This window comes from Rhinolophus sinicus, chromosome 1 (genome assembly GCF_057876585.1).
Source record: "Rhinolophus sinicus isolate RSI-liver-muscle chromosome 1, RSI-T2T, whole genome shotgun sequence".
NCBI classification, from domain to species: Eukaryota; Metazoa; Chordata; class Mammalia; order Chiroptera; family Rhinolophidae; genus Rhinolophus; species Rhinolophus sinicus.
Window position 1 is genome coordinate 135,391,331 of NC_142501.1, and position 19,336 is coordinate 135,410,666.

General features: G+C 37.1%; 1 protein-coding gene across 3 annotated transcripts in view; it reads right to left on the reverse strand.

Annotated features, from left to right (window-relative positions):
• Window positions 1–5,355: 5,355 nt before the first annotated feature.
• The window catches only part of SLAIN2 (SLAIN family member 2), a 70,729-nt gene continuing 56,748 nt past the window's right edge, over window positions 5,356–19,336 (reverse strand). For all 3 annotated transcript variants that reach the window (XM_019741041.3, XM_019741039.3, XM_019741040.3), the window contains 2 exons: window positions 7,181–7,499; window positions 5,356–5,870 (listed from right to left, as the gene is read on the reverse strand). In XM_019741041.3, the coding sequence (XP_019596600.2) occupies window positions 5,804–5,870; window positions 7,181–7,499 (386 nt within the window). In that variant the 3' untranslated portion in view covers window positions 5,356–5,803. The remainder of the gene's footprint in view (window positions 5,871–7,180; window positions 7,500–19,336) is intronic.

A 19,336-nucleotide genomic window follows, 5' to 3' on the forward strand; every position in this document is an offset into this window, starting at 1 on the left:
AACGTTAGCACGGACAAACTGGGATGTATTTATCTGACGGCATATAGTGTGGCAGTTAGAACAAAGTACAGCAACATCAGCAACGTAAGTGACTCTCACATTACTTTTGTTTGGTGACTGAGTCTGAGAGAAACCCAATATGTAGCCTTTAATCAAAACAAGATAGGTGGGGAAAAAATTACAAAATGTATGGTTCCGTTTATATAAAGTTCAAAAATAATGTTAGAAGTCAGGCTCGCTGTTATCTTTGGAGGGAAGGAAGCAGTGATTAGCCGGTGGCATTAGGAGAGCTTCTGGGTGCTAAGAACAGTCTGTTTCTTGCCCACATGGTGGTTACACATGTAGTCACAGTAATTCATTGAGCTGAACATTCGTTTCCTACACTTTTCTGCACATATTAAATGAAACCTATTACAAAAAAAATTTTGAAAAATTAGCCCTTTCTCCTGGGACAAAGGACAAAATCTTAGCTTCAGTCGACCTGCATACTTAGGGGCACTTATAAGTCTACTGGGGTGCGTCATGGAATTCAGGAACAGGCATGAAACTGGGCCCCATGCACGGCTGAGCCCATGGCTCAAATACTAATCAGGACCTTCGCTCTCGCTACACGTTCCCTCCAGGAAATGTGACCACTGACAAGAAAGTCATTTTATACCATATATTCTGAGACACCTGTGGTGTGGACCTATCGTTGTTTGCCCAAGACGAGGCCCACCTCCTGGGGGACAGCACCATTTTCAGGGGAAATGGTCTTTCCCTCATTCCATCCATATGATTTCCATAGGAGCTACGTGGGTTTCACTTCACCTCCGTCACTTGGGCCCAGCCAGCCCGGGAATGGGCACCTGCTCTGTGCTGGGGAAGCCGATTCCTAGAATTTTAGTTCTCGGGACCAGAGTTCTGTTTTTGAACAGTCGTGCTTGGGATGGGGTGCAGAAATCTGTTTTTAAACAGCCTGTAAGGTGATTCTAAAGTTTGAGAACTCTAGATTATCTCGATTCTTTATTTGGTTGTACCTGTTATTTCTTCAAAGGTATTTTATTTTAAAATTGGAATTGTACACAACCAATGCTGTCAATTCACAGCTTGGTGGACTGTGTGTGGGGGGAAGTTCAAGTGTTAATAAAAGATACTGTATGAAGAACTACGATAATATATAGATTTGGTAAAGTTTTGGAGTTAGTATTTGTACACTCTTCCTGGAACTGCCTTTTTTTTTTTCCTCCATCAGAAAATCCATCTAAATGATGGCAGTTGTCAGTGACATCAGAGTTAGGAAAAAGTTACACTGTCAACCATGAATAAGATTCCCAATTTCATAAAAAAAGAAAAAGACAATATCCTCAAATTTACATGGTTGATTACCTATGCATTAAGTGCTTTTTCTTCATTATAATTTACTATATTTTTCCTAGGAGAAACCAATTAATGTCATAAGATACAAACTATATGATTTCTTTTTAAATCAAGGAGTATCTGTAATCAGGAATTGAGAAATATGTGTCAAGCTTTCAGTGGTAGTTAATGTACACCTTTCTGTTCAGAAACACACGTCAGCATTGTAAGTGAAAAATATTTTCTCATTGTAAACAGAAGACTTTTTACCCTTCCACTTAGTATTTTAAAACCATGTTAGGTCAGCACTTAAATATTTCTGGATTGCAGGATCCCCAGGTGAAATGTGGGATCATTTTCACTTTTATATTTCTTAATATTTCCAGGTTTTTTATTAAATAAATGAATCTAAATTAGTTTCAAAATCGGAAGAAATAAAACTTTATTTACTTTTTAAACATTAAGGTTGCCCAGGGTACCTATAGAACCAGTTTCATACTGGCATCACTTAGAATTTTAACCAGGTTGTGTTAAGTCAAGTCCACGAGTGAAGTCTTTGGTTTTCAGACTAGTAACCAGAGGGCCATTTCATTTAGTCCACTCAGACTTATATTTAGGGTCATTCAAAATACAAAATACATTAGGAGGTGCTAATTTTGGCTTCGTGCTCATGTGAACATCCTGTTCACTATTTCCCTCCAAGTTGGTTTTTCCAGCATTTATTCTGCATTTTGAACTCAAAGATGAACTTTGATATAGCAAATACTTCACCAGAACCTCCATATAAGTTTTTCTGTTGCACTGGGTATATAACAAGTTTAAGTAAACTTCTCATTTGTTGATTTACAAGTATACTGACATTTAGTTTCAAATGTGTTTTTTAAATTTTTAGGTTGGCTTGGGAGAAAAATTCAGACATAAAGGGTCATTTCTCTATGCCTCATTAGTGAGACTAACTGTAGCATGGAGGACAGTAAAAACTTCCAAAGGAAAGCGGGGGAACTAATTAAACATGTACAATTCTTGATTTTTCCCATTCATCCATGAGAGAAAAGATGCATATGATCGACTAAATACTCATATTTGGTTGGAAAATGTATTCATTTTCCCTCTTGGAAACTCTTATACAATGGCACTTTGCATGTTTCATATATGCTGGCTTTTCTAACTAGATATGAATTCACAGCAGGTAAAAAGTTCCAGTTACCAATTTTGAATACAAACTATAAATTTACTCCAGATAATCAAAATATCAAGTAACTAGGACAGAGAGAATATAACATGATACATTCCAACCTCATGAAGATAAAATCTGAAAGGGCAATATGATTTGGTTTGTGTGTTTAAAAAAAATCAACTGAGAAATTTATTAAAACCAATTGTAGACAACTGGCGGCGGAGGTGGGGGGGGGGGAGAATCTCACCATATCCAGATTAATAAAACACTTGAAAAAACATATAAATTTAATAATAAACATTATGGTCAGGCTGTTTATTAAGGAGGCAACCACACGTACAAGTTCGGCTATCGAAATGTTTGTAAATCAAACTTCATGTGATCTAAAAGGACCATGCGTAATGTCAAAAATTGATGCCTGTACATTCAATAAAAAGTTAATTTAAACATACATAGTCTAGATCATTCTAGTTATACAAACATCTGGGGACACATATGTATCTAATTTCCTTTCAAAAAAACTTTTTTATAAAAGTGATGTATTGAGATAATAATTTTAAAAAGTATCTGACAATTATGAATGGTCCCCAGTTTTACAAAATGTGATTTCCAGGGTATGAAAACTGAAAAAAGTCAACTCTTTAGAGAGTGTTTTATATTACAAACAAGTTTTGTAGAAAAATGATCCAGCAAATGCTTGAGTTAAGAATATTTATATTTTTTCCAATTTTTTACACTTTTATTAACACACACAAAAATAACATTCAAACACTGAGAAAATTAAATAACTTTGGAAGCAGAGCTCATCTCTTTCTGCTTACATATAAGTGACAATTCTGGGCTGTTGGCACAAAAAAATAATCAACATTCATAAAACCCCTACTACTATATATCAAACATAAGTTAAAATCATAGGCACTAGATTATCAAATCCACATTTCCCCTGTAAGACTAACCACAGTGAATCCTCAGATTTTCCCAAACAGAAAAATTGGCAACACACAAAGGCTTTCTAGTAAAAAGGCAATTTTTCTCTTTAGGAAATTAAAAGCCAATAGTCTGTGGTAGTAAACAGCAGGTAAAATAATACTTTACCCAACTCAGATCCAAATACATTTTTAACAAGTGATGAAATATTTTAATAAAAAAAATAGACATTTTTTTTCTGATGCAGCCATTTAAAAACAAAGTTAAATAACCTGAATACTCCTTTTGAAACTGATAATCTAACTTAAAAATGTAATGGGTGTTTCATAATAGAGTTAAATTTCCTCTTAATTATTAGATTGCAGCATATATATATATATATATATATATATACACACACACACATATATATATATATATATATATATACATACACACACATAGTTTTTGCAATGTTGCACAGAAAACTGAGACCTATTTTGTTTTGTGTATATGTGGTTTTAAAAAGCGAAAGTGGCTAGTTCTTTTGCTTAGATTTTTACATGGTATGCCCCCCACACCCAAAGCAGATGCTTTATCTTCTTCTGAAAAGCAACATTTTTTTGTTCATCATGTGGAATTCTGGCGCCATCCTTTCCTGACCTACCCCCATCACCCTCAAATTCAAGGATAAAATTTCTTCCTTGAATTATACACCCAAATCCAGTAGCACTGACAGTTTAAATCTCCAGCTGCTTGTGCTGACTGAATGACTCCCTACCTGTCAAGCTAATAGACTACCACGGTGTCAGTTACGGCAGGGGTCTTAGTTTTATCATTCCTTCAACATGTCAACCTCAATGCTACCCGAATATCAGGCTTCCCATTTCTCTCTCAATTTCTTTTGCCAACTTACAGAATGTCTTGGACTAACGGGAAATGAACTTATGTTCAAATCTCTAAAGTCCTTTACGTGACCTGACTGCCAATATGTTAGAGCTGTTCAAATTAAATATTTAAAAACAGACATCTCACCATGAAAAACGAGAAGCCTGATACAGAAGGACGCTGCAGTCTGGTAATAGTCTAATAAAACCGAAACAAGTGTTTCCCAGGGTATACATAAGGACCATTAGAGAGCAAGTATTTAAACGTTAGTCACATGTAGTAGGTTCCATTTATTACCAAAAATGCAAAAAACGATGTAAGGCAGAATCTAAGTCAAAAGGGACAGTATTTTCAAAGGATGTTTATACAGTTACTCAGTTTAAAGTGGACCAACTTAGGCAGGATTCAGAAGGCTGTTTTCCTACCACATAACAGACCGTTGTATCATTTAACAGTAACAATATAACTGTCATTGCCAGGGATTTTGTAAGTTAAGTGCATAGATTTCCCCTTGCCTCACTGTATGGTTTTGTTCCAGGTTATAAGCACTGAGGTGGTGGTATTTATATCAAGAATAAAGACACATGTTACTTGCTCTTTCCCATCATAGCAACCTGCCAATAAAAACAAGATCTCTTGGTTCTGTAACAGATAACAGCAAGTGGAGAAGTTGGCTTCAATAGCAAAGGCTATCTTTCCTGAGCCAGGAGCTATAAAGTTAGAAAGATTGTACAACTGACATTGAGCCCTTTTGGCAATCAAAACAAACACAGAAATCCGATGTGTCGATGCAACATGACGGATGCACGCGGTAATGCTACCTGGTGGTGGTGACGTGGCGCTACATCCAAAACTTACAATTAAACAAAATGACAATTTTTCTAATGAGTCTGCAAAAATAATTTATAGAATTGTTCCAAATTTAGGTATCAAGTTTTAAATCTCTAGCCCAGATTTCTTCCCACTCCATCCACCTCCATCTCAGTCTAGTTTCTTAGAGTACCTGTGAAACACTAGTGAAACATTTTAGATAATTAGAATATTAGTTCTCATGAAAACAAGTATTTATTGATACCATTTAAACAGTAAATTACGTTGAATGTGAAGTTTTGGATAGCTTCCATTCACCATTTTCTTGTGCACAAAGGTACTCTCTCATTTACAAATGGGCATTTTCTCTTTGGCATCCATTAGTTTGTTTGCCCAGATATTGGTGTCGGTCAAATATTAAAAAATTGACTTAGTTTGTATTAAACAAAACTAAAAGTGATTCCATGGAGAGTGATTGTATGATTACCAAACACGTCTGATGTTAAATGTCATTAAAGTGCTGCTTGATCATCTCTGTCAGTTTGTGCTAATTAAGACAGAGAGGGCTGGGATTTTATAAATCCCAAGAGTCTTATCTGAACAGTCTGCATATAAAAGTTGCCTTTCAGCCTGGTGAAGGGGTATCCATGACGCTGTGGACCTCTGCTTTCTTGTCTTTGCTGGTCAGTAACAGCCATCTTTCCAACTGTCATCTTTCATGCTACCATAGGTTTTAGGAGCTGGCAAGGATCTGAAATAAAGCAATTTTATAAAGTGATTTGCAAGGCCTGAATGAAACATTACCACACTACCTCCCACAGACGGAAACTACTTTGCCGGCAGCATCACAATCCAACGGAGGCGATTCCAGGGACTATTGAGATCAAAGCTCTAAACAGCTATCGGCACGACCATCCCACACTCAGTATTTCCACAACTCGCAAGTTTTACTGGGCCTCAGACTTCACTAACCTCTTTTTGTTAAAATAGCTACTAAAGAAAAGATTGTCTCATCTCCTCAAACTGCATGGATTGCCTCTTGCTTTCATTCGAGGGGAAGAGTACTGACTGTGGCAGTCGAAGCTCAGTGTCACCGTCACTAGGCAGAAGGCAGTGGTGCTTAAAAGGACTTGGAAGTCAGACATACTTGGAACTGAAGGTCTTATTAGTTGTGTTGTCTTAGAATTACTTAGCCTCACCAAATTTCAATATTCTTCTATGAAAAGTAGGAGTACCAACAGTACTTACATGTTTAGTGTTATTGTAAAAATTAATAAGGTACAGATAAGTTACTTAGGACAGTGCATAGCACAAAGCTGTTGTACACTACTACTGAATTCAGAAATGTAACATGTTTATCTTAGAATAAAAAGCAATTCAGTCTAAATGCTTGGGGGATGAAAGCATTTTTTTTAATGCAAATAAAGTTTTATTTGACACCTAAATTTACTGATGGTGGTAATCACATTCCTGAAAGGTAGATGAAGATTACAGGCGCATGGTCCCCAGCCTGGCTGGGCTCAGAATCACCTTCAGATTAAACAAACATAAAACAGCATCCTCACAGACTTTGGGCTTCTTTGCGGGAAGAACTTAGGCCTCTATATTTATATAAATTCCACAGGAGATTCTGAATTGTAGCAAAGTTTGCAAAACCACCATCCTGGATTATAGTCAGACTTGGCAGCTAGATTTTATCTTAAATCTCGCTCTAGACTTTAATACTGAATATTATATTGAATTTTATTAAATATTATATTCAAAATGAGCAAATATCACAACCAAATTGAGTGGCTCTAATAGATTTTTCTAGGAGTTCTCTGAGATACTTAATCATGTTAGGCATCTGGGCAAATATAATCAAAACCAAAGTAGCATAATATCCTAATGTCACAAGTGAGGTTTTCTTTTAAACCAATAAAAAAATGTTTTATTCAAACTGTACTCGGAGTCTAGTGGGAACGCCCTGATGACACTCTATGCTCACTACCCATGCAAAGATGAGGGGACTTCCGGGCTTTCCTACGCTCAGCATGTGGACACGGGGCATCTGCCGCTTACCTGCGGACAGGCTGTGCAAGTTTGCTGCGAGGCACTGGTATCCCCCCAGCAGAAGGGGCGCTGGGTCTGGGCAAGCCACTTCTCATCACGGCTGTCCCTGCAGGTCTGGTTAGAGTGGCGCTGTTGATATTGCTGGGAGGATTTGCTGCGACCGTGTTCTGAACCAGCGGAGGCCCAGGTGACGAGGTGGTTTGTGTGAGTTGTGTTGTTTCCTGGCTACCAGGAGAACCGGAGCCATGGTTACTAAATGCTTTCACTGGCTGCCGGAGAGCCAAAGGAGATGGTGCTGCAGGGGAGCGGAATTTGCCTGGAGAAGGTACTGCAGAATGGCAAAGAAAAATCAGTCTTTTCAGTAGAAACCAAGTATAAGTTGAAACCACTGCTTTATATGACACTCGGTAACTGGACACAGTATAGCTGTATTCACGAAAGCCCACTCTATAGAAATGCAAGGAATGAGGACTATTTTCTGGACTAATTAAAAAAAAAAAAAAAAAGAACTGGTGCCCCCTATGTAACCCCGTCCTCACTCAGAGGCCGCTAACCATCCTTGGCAACAGCACAGTAACTGGGCCAGCAGGCACTGCGTCCTCTGCTCCACGAAGCACTAACCTGGGCCACATTCTAGCGGTGGAAAGAGAGGTGGGCCACCAGATGGCTTGCTAGACTTGGAAGCACGTTCCCCTCAAAGATACATTCATGTAAACATGGATCAGGTATCTGGTGGGCGGCTATTCCTCCAAGTCCTCTACCACCTACAATGTAACTTAAAATTTAGAAACTAAAAGTTGTTCTTAAAAATGCAAAAAGACCTGACTGCTTCTATAGTTGTGCTTCAGCAAATAGGGAAGTTATTAATCTAGGGGCACATCTAGAGGTACATGAAGTCACATGATAAAGATAGTTCATTTCTCTGAAATGTCAATTCTACTAAGCAGTAAGTCAAAACACTTTCATATTAAAATACGAATATGTGAAAGAATAAAATGTAGAATTTGCACTAATTTTTAAGCCAAACTAAGTTCAAATAAATTTTATTGTGGTGGTCCCTTAGCATTATTAGTTCAGATCTCCTGGAGGACAGACATATTCACCCTTCCCTATTTACTCTGTTTGGATAAATGACCTCTGGAAGGGCATCCGTTTTAGTTTCTTTAAATGCCCATGGATGGCTACACACAGTGTAAACAAAACATATTACCTTAACATGCTTTACCTAACAAAGAACTCTGGGGTGGGTTCAGAGAGAATGAGGGAAGGGGAAGACATGGATCAGAAAGAGGTCACCCTATTCTCTCTCAGCCTCTATTGCTTCGGGGAGAGTATGAGTGAAGAGAAAGCTTGGGACAGGGCTTGGTCCTAAGACAGTAAAATGGAACATTCTACACTTCATCCTTCTCTTTTACTAATCCGTCTAAAGGATATAAATAACAGTAAGATCTACTACGGTAGTGGGTAGGACAGAAAAGAATGGATGGATCTGGTCACTTTTCATCTGGTGTCTGGGAGTAAGAAGAGAGGTTAAGCCTTAGCTTCAAAACTCCAAAATAGGGGAAATCCATCTCCTACCTTCCATTAAGTTACCTTCCACTTTTGTACATCGCCTCTTTCCTTCCCAGCGGATCTTCCCTGCCTCTGTCTGATCAGAGTCCCAAATGGCAGCGCCTCTGAACTTAAGATATACGAGGCCTCAGTACTTGTAGTCAAATTATCTCTGTCTGGCTCCAAAAACTCAAGAGCCAAGCAAGATTCTCAAACTTGACTGTGTGTCTGAATCCCAAGGAGCTTTTTTTTTTTTTTTTTAAAAAAAGTATGTAAGCCCTGGCACCACCCCCAGAAAATCTAATCTAGAATAGAACTCAGATATTTATTTTAAAACCATCATAGAAGCTTCCTGCCATGACGGCAAACTGGGGAGGGGCTTAATTCCCTGCTGTAAACACCTATAAAACTGGACAAAATATATAAAACAGTTTTCAAATATTGGACGACAGGCAGTACGGGACTGTAACCCTGCAAGAAAGGAAATAAATGTGTGCCCTGGGAGCAGCCTGGTCTTTTTGGTTTTGTTTTTTTGAGGGGAATCTGGAGACACTTTTTGGACTGTAGAGCAAGGAGGAGGTGCCGAGCAGATCAAAGTTATCTTGTTGAACTGAGAAGACAAACATTGGAATCTGAGGGACAGAGCACTTTAGAGGAGGCCGCTGCTCCAGGAGACTACAGCTCAGTTGAGGGGTCGGCCTCAATCTTTGGCTGAATAGTGAGCTGTGCGTGTACCCAGCGGAGCTCCATGCGACTGGGCAAAGAAGGACCGAGTCCTGTAAACAATTTGCAAAGCTCATAGAAGACGAGGAAACATCTGAGTTTCAACCAGTTAGAGTAGAGAATCCTTGCCGAACACCCAGGGCAATCAGGAGACACTCCACAGGAAATAAGCCAGCCCTAGAATAAAGCTGCTCTAAATCCATTCTAACAAATGTTGAAAACAAGCCTCCAAAGTAGGGGTCAGCAAACTACTAGGCATGAGCAAGTGAACTTTCTGTAAGCGAAGCTGCCTGAGGACACAGCAACACCATGTTTTATATGTTGCCTATGGCTGCTTTCTCGCTGCAGGAGCACAACAGAGACCACATTACTAACCACTGTCACCCCAATAAATTTTAGTTAAAAAACAACAACAAAAAAACCGAGATCATATCATGCACAGTCCTAAAATATTTACTATCTGGCTCTTTGAGAAAATGTTTGCCGATTCCTGCTATAGCAGCTCAAACTGATCCACAACAAAGCCCAACGATATCTAAAAGCAGGTAAAAAGCCAACACAGAACAACGTAAAACTTCTTAATGTCCATTAGCTAATAAAACTTAGTAGGCATATAATGAAATAGAAAAATGATAACCAAACGAGAATAAAAATTAGTCAATAGAAATAGACCAAAAAGTCACAGGGATGACTGAATTAGCAGGCAAGGCCTTTAAAAGAATATGCTTAAGGATATAAAGAAAAATGTAAACATAATGAGGTGAGAAACAAAAGATTTTTAAAAGAACTAGATATAACTTTTAAAGATGAAAAACTTATAACATATCAAAAATGCTAATTTCAGTGAGTGGGAATAGTTTCGATGTTGCAGAAGAGGCACCTGAAGCCGTAACAGTAATATTTAACCAAACTGAAGCATACAGAGAATAAAAAGACTAAAAAACAAATGATAAAGCCTCAATAACTTACAGGTCAGTTATCATGTGGTCTAATAGATGGACGGAGAGTATGAGTGGGACAGAAAAAGATTTTAAGAAAGAATGGAGGAAAATCTTCCAAATTTGATGAAAACTATAAACTCACATATCTAAGTAGTTTAAAAAATACCCAATCAGGGCAAAAAAATCATGGAACACCACACCATAATTATATTTCTAAAAATGAATAATAAATATAAAAAGTTTAAAAGACCTTTAAAAACAGACAGAGGAATGAAGATAAAGTACAGCCATAGCTGGGAATACGATTCTCGAAGCAATCGTGTGTCCGGGTTCCTAGCGACTGCTACACAGCCTCTTCTGGAAGAAAATGCAAGGTGTCCACAGGGTCCAAGTACCGCTGAACTGCAAATTTCACGGCCTTCACAGAAGGTTTTTTTTGCTTTACGTAATCCATCTTCCCCTTTCTATAGGTGACTATCAAAGTGTTTTCTCACTTCCATTCTCTATAGTCCCCTCTCTGTCGCCCTCGCCAGACCAGTCTCTACCCAAGTGATTTCACCGTCTTCCTGGAGGCTCACTGGAAAACCGAGGCTCTACGTCTCTAATTCCTCAACTCACTACCTAAGGATGGGGATTGGCCCTATTCCTTCCAGTACCAACTCCAGAAAAGCCATTTTCAGTTCTAGCTTTTACCACAGTTGGGAGTCTTTTCACCAGAATTGTTTTGGTGGGGACACAGGTTTAAGATAGTAAAGTTCAGAGGAGATTGATGGGTTCCAAAAAGTAATTTGCAAAAGTCCGGGGAGTTGGAGTTAGATGGAAATGAGGTCAGATTAAGAGACGCGCTAATCCCGCAAGATGGCGGCGGCAGTGACCTTCTCCCGGCTGCTGTGCAGGGGCGGCGGCGCGGCGGCGCTGAGCCTTCCCCCGGGTGCCAGGTGTTTCGGGGTGCGGACCTCGCCGACCGGGGAGAAGGTCACGCACACCGGGGAAAAAAAAAAAAAAAAAAAAAAAAAGAGATGCGCTAAGACACTGTGAAAGACAAATCTGGTAGACGGAGGACTCCTGGGCTTCCTTCTGATGGTGACTGACATAAAGGGGATGGTGAAATGAGGCCGAGCACTGATTAGGCGGAGAGTGCTGCATTTCTACATGACAGCCTTAAATATAATGGAATATATTTATAATGTTTTGAGTATTTTATTCAAATCTTATCTTAAAAATAAGCTTTGTGAAAAGCATCTTTCCTTCTGGAAAAATTTCTGACTACCATTTTACTATTAATAGCTATGCCAGGGAAATGGTTGTCTCCCGAAATTTTTTAAAAATATAAATCTCAGACATCTGCTTGGGAAAATGAAATAGATGTATTTCCCCCTATTTCTCCCACTATGTATAATTTAAAACATTGGGCATTACCTATAAAACAGACATATGAAGAGTCTGAAAGGCAGAGAGAAGAAAAACTGCCTAAGAACCTTGAAACCTGACGGATGATGTGTAATGAGTCCCAGGGTTTTCTTTCTGCCTCTTACATCCCACATTGGAGCTGAAGAAGCTGGCAACCTGGTGAAGCCAGTGGGTATGACAGACCAAAACAGCCTGCTCTCTAGCCAAAGGATTAGGAAAGAAAACTTTTAGATAATAACTTTCAACTCCAGGCAAACAACACAGAAGGAACTGTGGCCCTACTCCCACCCCTGCCAGTAAAGGACAGCAGGAAGCCTAGACTTCTGTTTGCGAGGCTTAACAAGGCACTGCAACGCCCTCTCCAGGGAGGGGTCAGAGAAGGCAGTAATGAGGTATTCTTCCCCCTCCCCTTGTGTTGGTATCACAGGAAGCCTAGTGGAGAGTCAGGACTTTCATGACCGTTCGTGGTGACAAGGCGACCCCTACCACAGTGTGAGCAGAGACAACGTGGGGAGCAAGAACTCCTACCTCCACCAAGCCGGCACCTCCTCCTTGGGTGTCAACAGAGCCTGAGCAGAGAACCTGGGTTTCTATATCCAACTAGGAGTAAAGAAATGTCCCTGCTCCCCATCCACTAAATACCGGTGTGGTATCAGAGAAAGACAAAAAAGAGAAGGCTTAAATGAGATCCAGAATCAAGTAACATAGAACAAAATGCCCAGATTTCAATCACAAATAACTCATCATACTAAGAACCAGGAAGATCTTAAGCTGAATGAAAAAATAATAATAGATGTTAATACCAAGAAGACAGATGTTAGAATTATCTGACAAAGATTTTAAAGTAGTCATCATGAACATTTGAAATCTGCAAAAATAGAAAGTCTCAGCAAAAAAAAAAAAAAAAAAAAAAAAAAAATCAAATGGAAATTTTAAAACTGAAAATAGTAACCAAAATTAAAAAAAACTCAATGGATGTGCTCAACATCAAAATGGAGAGGACAGAGGAAAGAATCAGTCAATTGGAAGATAGAACAAAAAAACATTACCCAATCTGAACAACAGAGAGAAAATGGACTGAAAAAAAGATAAAGAGAGCTTCAGGGACCTATAGAACTCTTAACAAAAGGCCTGACATTTGCAAGTCATCAGAGTCCTAAACAGAAAGGATAAAGAGAGAGAAAACAAATCATATGCTGAGAAATAATGACTGAAAACTTCCCATATCTGGTAAAGGACATAAATCCACAGATTCAAGAAGTTTAGTAAACACCAAACAAGATAAATATAAAAGAAATCCATGCCACGACACATAGTCAAACTTTTGAAAACTAGTAACAAGAAAAAAACTTGAAATAAGAGAGAGAAATAACAATTAATCTGTAGGGGAAAAAGAATTCTAACCACAGTGGGTTTCTCATCATTGACACATAGAGGCCAGAAGAATTGGCACAATATTTTTCAATCTGGAAGAAATATCAACCCAGAATACTATACCCAGAGAAAATGTCCTACAAGAATTAAGAGGAAATCAAGACATTCTCAGACCAAAAACAAAACAAAACAAAACAAACCCCAAACCCAACACCAACAAAAAAAAAACAAAACCAAGAGAATTTGTGGCCAGCAGACCTACCCTAAAGAATGGCTAAATATGTTCTGAACAGAAAGGAAATGATAAAAAGAAGGAAACTTGGAATATCAGAAAGCAAAAATATGGGCAAATACAACAGGCTTTTCCTCTCCTTGAGATTTCAAAATTATATGTAAAGGTTAAAGAAAAAATTGTAACACTGAAGTGGGTGAAAATGTACGTAGAGGAAATATTTAAGACAATTATAAATGGGTCAAAGTAAAGTGACATGAAGGAAAGGAAAGTTTATATACTTGAGTTGAACTGGTAAAATGATGACACCAACAGACTGTGATATACATAACATCATGTTATATATACATAATGTAAGATAATGCAACCATTGCAATAACTGTGCAAATGTACACACTCAAAAACACTACAAGTCAAAATAGATTCTAAAGAATGTTCAAGTAACCCACAGGAAGGCAGGGAATAGAAAATAGAGAAATGAGAAACAGAAAACAACAAATAACATGGGGGACCTAAGCACATAGTTATGTGAAATGTAAATGGTCTACTTACACCAATTATAAGACAGAGATTTGGCAGAGTACATTAAAAACCATGGCCTAAATTTATGCTGTCTACAAGAAACTTCAAATATAACAACATAGAGAGACTGAAAGTAAAAGGGTGAAAAAAGACATATCATGCAAACAACACAAAAGGAAAGCATGAGTAGCTATGTCAGCATCAGATAATTAAAAAGAAAATAACGAGGGACAAAGAGAGATAATACACAATGATAACAGAACCAAACTACCAAGAAGACATGACAATCCTAAATGTGTATGTACTAAACAACAAAGCTGTAAATATATGAAGGAAAAACTTAATAGAACTGAAAGAAGAAATAAACAAATCCACAATTATAGCTGGAGATTTCAACATCTCCTTCTCAGCAACTGGTAGAACTAGACAGAAAATCAGCACGGATCTGGGGGACTCAGTGTCACCATCATCACAAGATCTAACTGACATTTATAGAACAGTCCACTCAACAACAGCAGATACACATCCTTCTCAAGTGACCACAGAATATACACCAAGATAGACTGTATCCTGGGCCATAAAGCAATACCCCCCCAAATTTAAAAAGAAGTGAAAGAATACTTTCTCTGATCATAATATAATTAAACTAAAAACCAATAATTAAAAGATAACAAAAAGATATATACTTCTCAACAATATACTTCTCAATGGAAATTAAAAAGTACATGGAATGGAATACAAATTAAAATACAAAATATCAAAATTTGTGTCATAATTTGGAAGAAAAGTCTTAAGTTACTAGTAAGTTCCTCCTTCAAAAACCCAAAAAAGTAGAGCAAAATAATATCAAAGCAAACAGAAGGAAATAATAAAGAACAAAAATTAATAAAATTGAATATAGAAAAATAGAGAAAATAATCAATGAAACAAAGCTGGTTCTTTCAAAAGGACAATAAAATCAACTAGCTTGATGAAGGAAAAGAGAGAAAACACAAATTACCAGTATCAGTAATGAAATGGGATATCACTACAGACCCTGAAGACATCAAAAGGATCATAAGGATTACATTCCTACAGACATTAATTTGACAATTTAGATGAAATCGACCAATTTCTCAAAACACACAAACTACCACAACTCATCTGATATGCAATAGATAAGTTCAGCAGCCACATAATTAAGGAAATTGATTTTTGTAATTAAAAAAACCTCCAAAAAAGAAATATACAGGCCTATATGGTTTCACTGAGAAATTCTAACAAATGTTTAAAGAAGAATGAACACCAATTGTACATACTCTCTACCAGAAAATACAATAGGCGGGAACACACATCAATTCATTTTATGAAGCTACTATTATCCTGATATCAAAACCAGAAAAAGACAGTTTCAAAAAAGAAAACTACAGACCAATGTCCCTCATTAATAAAGACGCAGAACTCCTTAACAAAATATTAGCAAATAGAAGTAAGTGATAGGTAAAAAAATATGTAGAACATGATCAAATGAGATTTATTCCAGGATGCAAAGTTGGTTCAATATTCGAAAAACAATTAATGTAATCCACCACAAAACAGGCTAAGGAAGAAAAATCACATGATCATATCTACTGATGCAAGAAAGCATCAGACAAAATCCAAACATATTCGTGATAAAATTCTTAGGAAAATAGGAATAAGGGGAACGTCAACTTGATTAAGAGCATCTACAAAAAAATCTACAGGGAATATTATACTTAATGATAAAAGACTGAATGATTCCCCTTTAAGATCGGAACAAGGCAATGACATACGTTCTCACCACTGTTATTCAACACAGTACTGAAGTTCTAGACAGTGCAATAAACAAGAAAAGGAAATAAAAGGCATGTAGATTAGGAAGAAAGAAACTGTCTCCATGATTGTTTATGTAGAAAATCCCAAAGAACCTACAAAAATCAACTGGAAATATTCAGTTCAATAAAATCAAAGGATGGAAGATTAACATACAAAAATTGACTGTATTTCTATATACCAGCAATAAATATATGAAAATCAAAATAAAAAAGTACTAATCATTTGCATTGCCCCCCCCAAAAGAGAAAAGAAATATTTAGATGTAAATTAATTAAAACAAAGCTTAGCAAATATCATAGGTTAATTATGAAATGAACTGAGTAGTATGTGTAAATTGTTGGTAAATGTAAAATATTAAACAAATTATAAGGCATGTCATATCCATGCCTTATCTTAAGAATATGGCACCTTTTTGCCTGTTGCCGCTGAGTTCTCTGGAAAGATACTCAACAGTGCCACTCAAAACAGTCTCCTAAGCTGTCCTTATAAATTAACTAAAATACAGGGATTAAGTAAGTTAGGCTCTATTGCCCACATTATGACAGGTTATAGTTTACTCAGTTTTGGATATTGAGAATTACACTTGAATCAAGGCATAAAATGAAGGAGTGTTATCTGCTCTGAGCAAGAATTAGAACTCTATTTATAAAACTGACATATGACTAAGAATGCTAACCTTAGTGTCTAAGTTAAGTCATCTCTAAAATGCTACGGTGGGTGATATGAGGACTTATATTTTTAAAATATTCATTTTTGTCTTTTAATAAAAGCACTTAATAAAGATCCTAAGTTTGTTTTCTAATTAAGCTTTAGATAGTTCAGCAGGTACTTAAAAAATGCTAAAATGGAGAAACTGAGTAAATTATTAACTGTTTTTTAGCCTGATAGTCACTTAATCTATAATGTTTTATAAATATATCCTACATGTATCTAGCAATATAAAAATTAGAAACTCCAAGTGGTTTCCTTCACAGTTATGTCTCCACCAAACTATAAATTACATTAATTGTATAATTTTAAAAATATGTAAATATCCCATATATAGTTTGCAATAAAAATACACATGTCAAACATGGGCCACCGTGACTAATGGGGAGGATAACATTTATTAAAATACACGTGCCATTCAATTATTTAACAAATAAAGAATAAGGACAGAAATACTTCCTTGTCAACTATCCCTTACTGTATCAAGTTACATCATCCCACTTAATGGTCTGCGTACCGTCACTGATACTAATAGGTTACTGACATAATAGGGACTTAAAAATAAATTCTGATTGTGAAAGACCACAGAGATGAAGTAAATATGATTCTCTCATTACAAACTTAAGAAATCCTTATTAAAAGTTACCAGCGACTATTTACTCCAAACTTTTTTCTCTGCAGAGAAGGAAAATTACCACAACCACAGAGATCAATTGAGCAAATAACCAGGAAAGTCAGAACTTGAACCCAGGTCTCCCAATTCCCAGATTCGTATTCTTTACTGGGAACACATCTGGGGGTAGAAATTAAATTATTTTTACCATTTTAATTTTCAACTCTGAAAGTTTATTTGTAAGGCTACTATACCCCAGTCAGGTTTCATTAGATAGAACATCAAGGCATGTTAAATTTGTAATGGCTGACAAGCAATCATAAAAAAATTAGGCATAGAAGCCTTTGATTTCTTCTTCCATTAGTGTACATAACTCACCATCATTTTTGTAAGCATATAGTTATCAAAGAAAATATATTAAACATAAGAGACATGAAGAAACCCCTGGAAATGGGCTTTACTAGCTTTTCTTACATATATACATACAAAAGACTGATAGATATGAATAAGCTGCCACAAAATATTTGCACCATTATTCAAAATAAACGAAAAATAGAAACAACTTAAATGTCCACCAACTGATGAATAGATAAACAAAATTTGGTATATCTATACAGTGGAATATTATTTGGCAATAAAAAGGAACAAAGTACTAATAGATGCTACAATATGATAAGCTTTGGTAACATTATGCTAAGTGAAAGAAGCCAATCACAAAGATCATATATCGTATGACTCCACTTACATGAAACATCCAGCAGAGGCAAATCCATAGAGACAAAAAGACGCGTGGTTGCTGGGGCTGGACGGAGTAGAGAATGGGGAGTTACTGCTAATGGGTACAGTGTTTCTTATGGAGGTGATGAAAAGCCCTAAAATCAGACGGTGGTTAATAGCTGCTCCACTCTAAATATACTAAAAAACACTGACTTGTACACTTTCAAAGGCTGAATTTAAAAGCAGGGGAGGGAATAAAGGCAAGAAATCTCAGAAAATAAGCAGCAGTAGTTTTAAACAGTTTTCCAAAACAACAGAAGAGGGAGCTCTAGGGTCATAAAATTAGAAAATTTTAAATCAAGCTTTTTTCCTAAAATGTTTATAAAAACTAATTTCACAGAAAAAGGAGCACAAAAAAGGACTGAGGCCAAATCTCACATAAAGTTTTTATAAGAGAAAAAGAGAAAAAATCAGAATAACACTGTTGGAGGAGGTCATCAAGAAGATGTTACCATCAATTGACCTACAGGCTGGACCCAGGCAATTGGAGGCCCCTCACCCCCCTCCTCTGTCGTTGGAACGCGCATTCTGCTTGCCTTTCCTGCTCTCAGCAGCTGCTCCTAGGATGCAGCCTTGAGACAGAAATGTGGTGTTGAGACTACCTGACTGAACCCAGTTAAGGCCTCCTGAATACACGCCTGACCCCTCAGTTATGGCATCTATATAAACTTGTAAGATTCTGGTAGGCAGGTGTAGAGATCTACTTGTCTTACATTCCACCAGAGACCAGCCTCATAAGTCCCTGCCACCTACCAGTCTGGTGTGGTTTGCCTCTTTCTTTGATCTCTCCCTGTCTTCTGTCTTCCACATAAGGGGGCCAGTTTCAGATTACACGTGGGAAGCTCGGGAGGAGGTTGCAAACCAACACACTTCTACTAATGGTGGGACCTCGCCAGAAATCATAGTCCCTGTGCACACACATTAAAAAGGTGAAAGTTTTAATCTAATATTTCAAATTCTAAAAACCTTTAAGAAAATGATACAAGATAGGAAAGAACATTGTAAATTAGGATGGGAAACACGAAAAAATGAGGTGAAGGAACACAGAAAAGAATCAGAAAAGAAATCATTTTAAAATAAAGTCTAAGGTAGGAGGAACACAAGAGGCACCACACATAATAGATCACGCCCTACGAGAAACAATGAAAAGAAACTTTTGTAGAACAAGAATAAAATATGAAAGATGAAAAGGATTAAAAAGAAGGCAACAGATATAGAAGACAGGCAAAGAACATCCAAAATGTATACAACAAGAATGCCCATAAAAAAGAAAACAAAGCAAGAGAACAACACTAAGCGATTAATTGAAAAGAACTGGTCTGCAATTGAAGAATTGAAGAACACTTCTAACTCCATATTGAAAGAACACGTCACATATCTGGGGAAATCAACTCAGGATGACCAACACCAAGACATACATTCTCATAAATTACTGAACTTTAAAAGGAAAAGAAAACATCTTTTGGACATCCAGATAA